The sequence below is a fragment of the Micropterus dolomieu genome, linkage group LG02 (genome assembly GCF_021292245.1).
Source record: "Micropterus dolomieu isolate WLL.071019.BEF.003 ecotype Adirondacks linkage group LG02, ASM2129224v1, whole genome shotgun sequence".
Lineage (NCBI taxonomy): Eukaryota > Metazoa > Chordata > Actinopteri > Centrarchiformes > Centrarchidae > Micropterus > Micropterus dolomieu.
In genome coordinates, this window is record NC_060151.1 from 26,043,795 (window position 1) to 26,052,869 (window position 9,075).

At 40.5% G+C, this 9,075-nt stretch overlaps 1 protein-coding gene across 1 annotated transcript; it reads left to right on the forward strand.

Moving 5' to 3' along the window:
* Positions 1–2,251: 2,251 nt before the first annotated feature.
* coro1a (coronin, actin binding protein, 1A) lies at positions 2,252–9,034 on the forward strand. Its single transcript, XM_046042940.1, has 11 exons — positions 2,252–2,339; positions 3,619–3,822; positions 5,774–5,896; positions 6,066–6,195; positions 6,739–6,917; positions 7,058–7,177; positions 7,487–7,591; positions 7,672–7,817; positions 7,957–8,014; positions 8,119–8,334; positions 8,746–9,034. Exons 2-11 carry the CDS (start codon positions 3,625–3,627, stop codon positions 8,836–8,838), a joined length of 1,368 nt encoding a protein of 455 aa, XP_045898896.1. The 5' UTR covers positions 2,252–2,339; positions 3,619–3,624; the 3' UTR covers positions 8,839–9,034.
* Positions 9,035–9,075: the final 41 nt, after the last annotated feature.

Sequence of the window (9,075 nt, forward strand, 5' to 3'; positions counted from 1 at the left end):
AGACAGCTCTCTGATCCACTGTAACGGAGGGCTTCGCTCCGACATCCTGGGTCTCCCACTTCTCAGGGTGCCATAACAGTAGCTGTAACATCCGAGACCTGACCTCTGCTGCCTGAAACATGGCTGCGAGACTTTGACCTACCTCCACCTGCCCTCTTGGTCCAGTCTGTTCATGCTATGAACTGTGTAACAGATTGGATAGAAGGGAGAGAAAAGGTGGAAAGAAGTTTCTCTCAGAAAACCATGTTACAGGAGTGGAATCTGGCCAGAGAAATTGGTCTTTTGTCTGTATGTTATATGAAAAAAAGTGACATGATGTAATAACACATCACTAACAAAACAAAATTCAGTTTTTTTTTAATATAACAGGTGCCGGATAGCCTGTTAATGACCTGTTTATAATGGATTACCTGTATTGTTATATACTGATTATTATGATTACTGTTATTCTGTGGATCTAATAATGACACTGGTCTTTGTGTACAGATAATGAGACATGCCCTTTCCTTTAGGATGAAGGGAGCTTTCTGGAGTGTCTGTCTGTTATTGTCTCTTCATATCTGCAGTCAAAGGAGTGAATGTGGCTCCATCTAGCGGAACTTCATGTGCACTGATGCAGGCATTACTGTAGCCATACTGCAGGCAAATGAAAATAATTGACAGGCTGTCAGCTGTGGATTTGTAGTTATTCTCCAGGGTTGTTTATTTATATTTCCAGACCATGTATGTATGACGCGTGTATGATCTCTCCTGCAAAACCCATGCAAGCATGAAATCTGTATGTTGTCAAATTTACTTTCTCCCTTTGCACTGATGGGGTGCTGATTGCATCCCCAGAGTGTGTCATTATCCAGTCTGTGTGCTTGCAAATTAATGTGCATGAGCACAGACGCACACTTTGTTCCTGTGCTGTAGTTCACGCGTCTGTCCAACATTAGTGTCCTGTGTAACAGACAGGCTCTCACACTCCTCAGTCTCCAGCAACGATTGTGCAATAAACTGAAGTCTATATTTTTAAACTCGCCTATATGCCATCTCTTTCATCCATGTTCCTTTTACTGAGAAGTGTGTGTGTGTCCTTTTGTACTTACTAACAATTTGAGTTTTAGGACTGGGAAGTGAGGACGTTTTGGCCAGTCCGCACCTCTTTAAACGGCTGTTTGAAGGTTTAGATTTGGTTTTAGGGTTAGAATTAGGTTAAAGTTGGCATAAAAGTTGAAGTTATGCATGTAGTTGTGGTGGTTAAGGTTAGGACTGGGGACCAGGGCAGTGTTTCCACTGACGCCCAATTGAAAAAGCGTCTTTTTATCGGAATACAAATTTCCCACTAAAAGTAAGACTATATTCTGACAAATCTCTTTTCTAATTAGTACATATCTTATCATTGAGCTTGATGAAGCCAAATGGCATTAAAGTTTATTACAACTGGGCTAAAACCTTTTTTTGTTTTTCAAAATATTTTTCATCATCTCTGTGATAAAATCCTGACATCTGTTTATATAATTTAATACTTTTTCAATTTAATGCAGTGTTGCCTAAGACTTGGTTGAAATCATTTTTATTGAATTGAGCTGCAGATTTAGGAATACTTTTGTTTATGATTGGGCAGGTTTGAAGTGCTGATTAGGCAAATTGGTGTCAGTCAAATCTGCCAACACTGGGCTAGGGAATGCATTATGTGAGTAAGAGTACTCACAAGTACAGCAGTACGTGTGCATGTATAATCAGGATTGACTGTCCCCACAATGATAGAAGGAAAATCCTAAAAGGAGAGGACACTACTTGACCTCAGCTCTTCAAGTAGTAAATCAGGGGTAGAGCTTGTTACTGTAATAGAAAAGGAAAGGTAGAGCTTTTAGTGTAAGGTCAGAGGTTGAAGTTAATAAATTGGGTTTAGTTTTAATATCAGTGAGCGTCAAAGTAAGGTGTACGCATTATTTGTAAGATTAGGGGTAAGGAAATGAATCAAATAGATATGAGGTCCACTCAAATACTGTCAAGCAATAAGAGAAGTTGAAGTTAGAATCACGTTTAGGTTAATGTTAGGGTAGGGGCTGAGGTTAGGATAGGGTTGGCATTTTTATCTTGATATAATCTTGCAAAAGATCTTTTAAAACTTGCACCGTCTTTGCTTGTGTGTTGCTGTCTGCAGTTTTTCAACCCTAAAACTGTCACAAGAGACACCTCCCACTTCCACAATCATTTGAAACTGTCACTTCCTCCGTGTCATTTTGTGATATGCATTAACCTACCGACCTCTTAAGTCCTCATTCTGGTGGCAGGGTGTTTGGTGCACCGCCGAAACTCCTTGAGCTGAATCGCCCCCACACGACTCCCAGGTAGGCCTGCAATATCTGTCTGCAGTTTGTGATTCAGTTCATTTACGCCTACAAAACATTTCTGCAGATACCAATGTATCTATAATAGGTAAATGTTTTTAAAATATAATAGTAAAATAACATGTAAAACTAACAGAAAGTCATTGATTTGAAGTGAGCATCTTTGATCCTTATGTTCCACATGCTTCCTCCTGTTTCGAGTCAGTGAATTGTCTCCTACTTTGTACCAGGCAGTGTTTTCCATCACAACAGAGAGTCACAGTGGTAGAGAGAAATTATTGACATGCATTTAGGTTCCTGATAAAATTACTGCTCACTCTATAAAGGATTATTAAATTAGGCGCAGAGCAGCCAGAGAGGTCTTGTGATGCACATGCAGCAAAACTGTTGTACGCTTCTCAGTCAGAGCTTAGGCGCGGCTGCAGATTTCAGGAAGTAAAATCTACAAATGGAGGTAAAGCAAAACATATTCAGTGTTTTTGATTGGTGGTACTGTCGCAAAATAGTGTTTGTTTATTTTGCAGCTGGTATTGACCGAACTTATACATGATTTGAGGCTTGACACAAATCTTGTAACTCATTCAGTTTTGGTTGATTTCTGCTTTGCTAAAGGGTGAATTTATTGTGTTTAATGTTTTTAACTTGCAACTTGCTAAAATATGTATTTGCAAGTGTATATATCTCACAATGACAGCATGAGTGTGTGAATGACAAATTTCACCAGAGAGACAGGTTAGTGGTTTTGTTGCTCGCTCTGAAGGATGTGGTGTAACTGCTGCTTTGGGTAACTCATCTACCTTATTAGGCATACAGCATGTGCAGCTCAACTGATGATACATAGCATTGCTTTTTATGGGTTATCTTCATAATGTTGTCTTGTACAATTGTCTTCAGCATGCACAATTATTTAAGCAACACACAGAACCCCAAAGTAAAGAGAGAAAGGGAGCAGAGTATCAGTCACAGACAGACTAGAGGAAGCAGTTGTGAAAGCTTTTCTTCCTCTTTTTTTTAGGTTTCCTCTGTCGTGACTTTCAGCTGTATCGTCAGCTTTGTCTATCAGTTTATTTCCACATGAAACATAAAAGCATAAACATAAAGGGAATTACTACAGGTTAATTACATAGTCTTTTATTCAATCAAATGATGACATTTGGTGGGCCTTTGAAATGCACAGTGTAACAGCTTATAGACAATTTTAGGTTTTACTACAGGCTTCCTGCACATATAAATTTTCATTCTGAGCCTGTCATCATATTGACCCATGGTTTCTTTCCAGTTCACCATGTCCAGGAAGGTTGTGAGGACCAGTAAGTTCCGTCACGTCTTTGGCCAGGCTTTGAAAGCTGACCAATGCTACGATGACATCCGAATCTCCCAGATGACATGGGACAGCAACTTCTGCTCTGTTAACCCCAAGTTTGTGGCCATGATTGTGGACGCCAGTGGTGGAGGAGCCTTCATGGTGTTGCCCCTGAGCAAGGTGGGTCACAGGAAACACCTTGCTTATATTCGCACAAAGATGAAAACTAAATCTGCTGCTTGGCTCTCTGTGTCCGTCAACTTCTCATCATACCATTTTTGGACGTGTTGATCATTTCAGATGCAAGTTAGTGTGATTTTTTTTTAACACCATGCTTACATTTTAAAATTTGAATGTTGCCAGTCACCATCGCACATTCACTTGAATAAGGAAGTTTGATGCCGACTTTCTGCACGTCACACGCTCTGCTGTTGAGAGAGGTTTTCACCATATTAGGAGTTTGTTGTGAGCTCAGTCAGGGCAGGATGTGGCCTCAGCCCTGTTATTCTGCAGTCACTTATGGAGTATGTTAGGTGGCTTGAAACTTTTCTTTTGTGCATTTTATGTGCTCGAAAAGGTGGGAAATTGTTTATGGTCATCCGAACATCTGAATTTGTCATAGAATGTGAACTCACTTAAGTTTCTCTTAGGATCACCTGCATCTTCCATCATACTTGTGAATTTAATATACATTGGCCATCTGCAGGTCTTTAAAAGGCTTAAAAAGCACTGAATTCAGTTTCCGCAAGAATAATGAATTAAAAAGTAATACATAAAATTTTTAAAGGTCTTTTCTCTTGCCTGCTGTAGGCAGTAATGTTAGGGATAAAATATTTTTGTATGTAATTGTGGGTTGTTGAAAGACTTTATACACCTATAAACTAAGAGTGGCATGGTTTCGACTGCGGATTGTGTGCACAGGAAGCCTTTTTGAGAAGTTTCAGTCAGCACCATGCTGTCACTACTGCTGGCTATAGCAGCTAGGATGCTCATCGTCTCATGATGTCAGTTTTAGTGAAAACTTAAATTTTTAGTGAATGAACTGAATGATTTTTCATTTGTTAATCTATCTATCCATTTTATGCCACTTATCAGAGTCCAAGTACTGTTAATATAATCTATTATCCTACTGGGAAATATTGTTATACACTTTTGGGAAGTACTGACAAAAATGTTTTATAATAATAAATATTTGTGAATATGATGTGAAACAAGTATGATGGGAAGTGCATTCTGTGAGGTATTTAAAAGTCGTAAGTTTAACTTGGTGAATCCTGCAGAAACCACATTACTTACGGTGTTATCTCTGTAGTACATAATTCTCAAGGGAAAGAATTAGTCAAGGGATCAGTGGGCATAAAATCACAGAGAAATGTACTGTGGAGACATGGAAATGCTCATCCTGTTTTGCTATCATGCTTCTCTCATCTCGCTTCAAGCACCAATAACTTGTTTAGGTTAGTTTTCCCTTGTTAATAAACTAACTGCAGAAACTCGGTGGAGCCAGAACTGATTGATACAGTATGCTGAAAACATGCTCAAAAAATGTCTATACAAAGTTTTTCAGTCAAACAGATAGAACATAAAATGAATCTTTCTGATGCCATGGGTCAGACATGATGTTTCGAGGAGTCTTGACTTACTTGACTCTCCTCTAGAGAGTATAGGCCATTGACAAACATCCTCCAATTTACTCCACCCACTCCCAGACATTTCTTGCCTGGAAACGTCGTCTCTAGCTGTTCCTGGAGTTCCCTTTCAGGGCTTTTCAGGGGATGTTTTTGGCAGGTTTTCTGATGGTGTGTCCAAGCCAACTCCACTCTCTCCTTTGACATTGTAAGTCGACGGGATCCTGGTTAGTTCGAGGGAGAACAGATCAGATCGGGGCATGGAAGGAGAACCATTGGATTTCATCTCCATGGCCCTGATCTCCTCTCTAACCCAGTTACTAGACATTAGGGCAAATTGGAAGCATAGCTGTGGCATTTATCAACTTCCTCCTCCTTCCTAGACTAAATCATCATGTTTAGTTTAGTTGTGTGTAACCTTTCCGTCCCTGTGCTTTACCTAATCTCACTTCACACTATGGATGAGTTGTATTCACCACCCTTCTTGATGTTTCTCTCTGCAGACAGGACGTATTGACATGTCCTACCCAACTGTGTGCGGCCACACAGGACCGGTCCTAGACATCGAGTTTTGTCCTCACAATGACAACATCATTGCCAGTGGCTCTGAGGACTGCAGTGTGATGGTAGGCATTACCATATTGTAACAGCAAACATGGCAGACATTTTCAGTTTGATCTTTCAAGCATTTCAGTTTCAGCCTTTCAGCCACTAAAGCATGACATGACATTGTACTGTAATGTTATACTGTAATGTGTGTAAATTCAGTATCTAAATTGCTTTCATGGTAAATAGATTTGGGAGATACCGGACGGCGGGCTGACAACATCACTCACAGATCCTGTTGTCAAGCTGGAAGGCCACTCCAAACGTGTTGGCATCCTCAGCTGGCACCCCACCGCCCACAATGTGCTGATGAGTGCAGGTATTGCACCCTCCATAAACCTGCTAAAAACACAGATGCACCTTCCACCGGAGCTGCATTTACATGCTCTGACAGAGAGTTCCTGTGCAGACGTGTAGCTTGTATATTAGAGGAACTGGGGTGGTATGAATGTGGGTATGGTATATCACATATGTATTGTTGAAAAAACTCGCACCTCCATTGACCAGGAAGTTCTCACAGCCTCTACCCACTTTTTACACTTTGAACACAGATAAGCGCTCTTGTTGAGACTTTGATACATTACAATGACTCCTTAAACCCCTCAGTTAGAGACATGCTACACAATACTGCTAATACCTGGGAGCTACTAGGAAAGGACAGTATGTTTGAAATTGATAATATCAAGATATTATTAGAAACATGCATGTTTAAAATGAGAAAATAAGAATATTACTGTAAAACATAACTGAAATTATTTGGATCTTGATTTATACTGTAGATTAATGGCCTTATGATGATCCACAGTGAAGCGTGAAACTTCCCTTTTCATTTACCACTTTTGTCACTGTTGTGTCCATGCAGCCTGCGACAATGTTGTGATCCTGTGGAACGTGGCCCATGGGGAGGCAGTGATAAGGATCGACGTACACCCTGACCTCATCTACAGTGCATGCTGGAACAGGGACGGCTCCAGGATTCTCACCTCCTGCAAGGACAAGACTCTGCGGGTGCTAGACCCACGCAAGGGCACAGTCCTCATTGTAGGTTTCCTCCTCTTACTATCCTTCCCTGTGATGCTGCACCGGCACCAACATCACAGAAGCTTTACCGAACAAGTCTTAAAGTATATTTCTCTGCACTGTCTGTAACACCATCTCTGGTCCTCCTCACACATCTACAGGAGAAGGAGAAGCCTCATGAGGGCTCCAGGCCTATCAGGGCGGTGTTCGTGTCTGATGGGAAGATCCTCAGTACCGGCTTCAGTCGCGTGAGCGAGAGACAGGTGGCGCTGTGGGACCCAGTGAGTGTCAACAACCTGCAGTTCAAGACTTTTGTCTCTTACAGTCACTTCTAGTGTCAGACTCTGGACATACATCATTCTGCACGGTGTTACACAGTGTTACTAGGGAGTTATTTACTGTATTTACAACACTGCTGTTTCACAACTGCCAGCTTACAGCACTAAGGGCGGTGTTGCTCTGCAATATCCCACATCAGGCTCAATTAACTAAATCCTTGGCTTAATTGCAGTCTGCTCAGCCTGTTTAATACAACACAACATATATAATACATTGGATATAATCAAATGTATATGAATCTTCTTCCACAGAACAACTTTGGAGAGCCACTGACCTTGCAGGAACTGGACACCAGTAGTGGCGTCCTTCTGCCATTTTTTGACCCAGACACCGGCATTGTCTACCTCTGTGGCAAGGTTAGATTTAGATGTTGAAACAACTCTTTTCTGTGTGTGTCTCACACACACAGACACATACTTACACATCTTATTCACAGGGGGACAGCAGTATCCGTTACTTTGAGGTGACAGATGAAGCTCCTTATGTCCACTACCTGTCCATGTACAGCAGCAAGGAGAGCCAGAAGGGGATGGGGTACATGCCCAAGAGGGGCCTGGAGGTCAACAAATGTGAAATCGCCAGGTAGTGACATTTATGTCTTTATAAAACCAAAGTAGCTCAGAGTTTTTAGCTCTACTTATGCTAAAAAAAAAAGCAATACAGCATCTAGACAATCAATTTCTGACATTTAAACTATAAATATGAACAAACATTCCTTCAGGTTCTACAAACTCCATGAGAGGAAATGTGAGCCCATAGTCATGACGGTGCCACGCAAGGTACAGTATAAAATATATGTACTTTTATCAGACAGTATTAGTTCATGGATTGAGGTTCATTTTTGAGTTTCTATCTTTAACTTTTTTCTTCTCTGCCTGTGCAGTCTGATCTGTTCCAGGAGGATCTGTACCCAAACACCATCGGTCCTGAGCCTTCAGCCGAAGCTGATGAGTGGTTTCAAGGAAAAGATGCCCAGCCTATTCTGATCTCTCTAAAGGATGGGTTTACAGCAACCACCAAAGCCAAGGAGTTCAAAGTTCATAAAACTCTCCTGCAGACCAAGACTGCTTCTGCTGGCCATCATCAGGAAAACAGTCAGGTGAGACATTTAAAGCTAAATATCATGTTACATTTAGGGTTCAAACTGTTTCAAAACTGTGCTAGTCTCAGTGGTGGACTAAGTGCATTTACTCAAGGATTGTAATTAAGAAGATTTACTTGTACTTTAGTCGAGTACTTCCATTTTACACTACTGTTTACTTCTAGTCCACTATGATTCAATGAGAAATATTGTAGTTTTTACACTACATTGATTTCACAGATTTACTTACCAGTTACTGTTTCTGTTCTTTTAAAGTACAATTTTGCATGCAGGAGTTTTACTTGTGCCCAAGTATTTTTACACATTAGTATTGCTACTTTTACTGAAGTAAATTATCTGAATAAGTCACATACCACTGATTGATTGACTCCATCGTATCATAACTTTGCCTGTCTGCCCGTCTCCTAGGAGGTTCAGTCCTTGAAAAAGGAGGTGAGAGACCTCAAAGCGGCAATAGAGGAGCTGACCAAACGTGTGAGTGAGCTGGAGAACAAGAATTAAATTAGAGAAGTTTGAAAAACAAGAAAAAGCAGAGTGAACTTCTAACAAAGGGAGAGAAGACAACAGTTGTAATGAAACTTAAGTTTTCTTTGGCTTAATGTTTGAATTTGTTGTTTGGTTTGTCTGATCAATTTGAAAATAACCCTATTTTAATATATGCTTTTAGTTTGAAATAAAGTCTTCTGTATTTTCCAAATGCTGTTTTGACTTTCTTTTAAACACATGAAATACACATGA

Bases quoted from the DNA above. Each gene is read 5' to 3' on its own strand.
- coro1a (XM_046042940.1), top strand. From the start codon at position 3,625: ATGTCCAGGAAGGTTGTGAGGACCAGTAAGTTCCGTCACGTCTTTGGC. The intron at 5,897-6,065 runs GTAGGCATTACC...CATGGTAAATAG, and splicing joins CTGAGGACTGCAGTGTGATG to ATTTGGGAGATACCGGACGG. The intron at 6,196-6,738 runs GTATTGCACCCT...GTGTCCATGCAG, and splicing joins CAATGTGCTGATGAGTGCAG to CCTGCGACAATGTTGTGATC.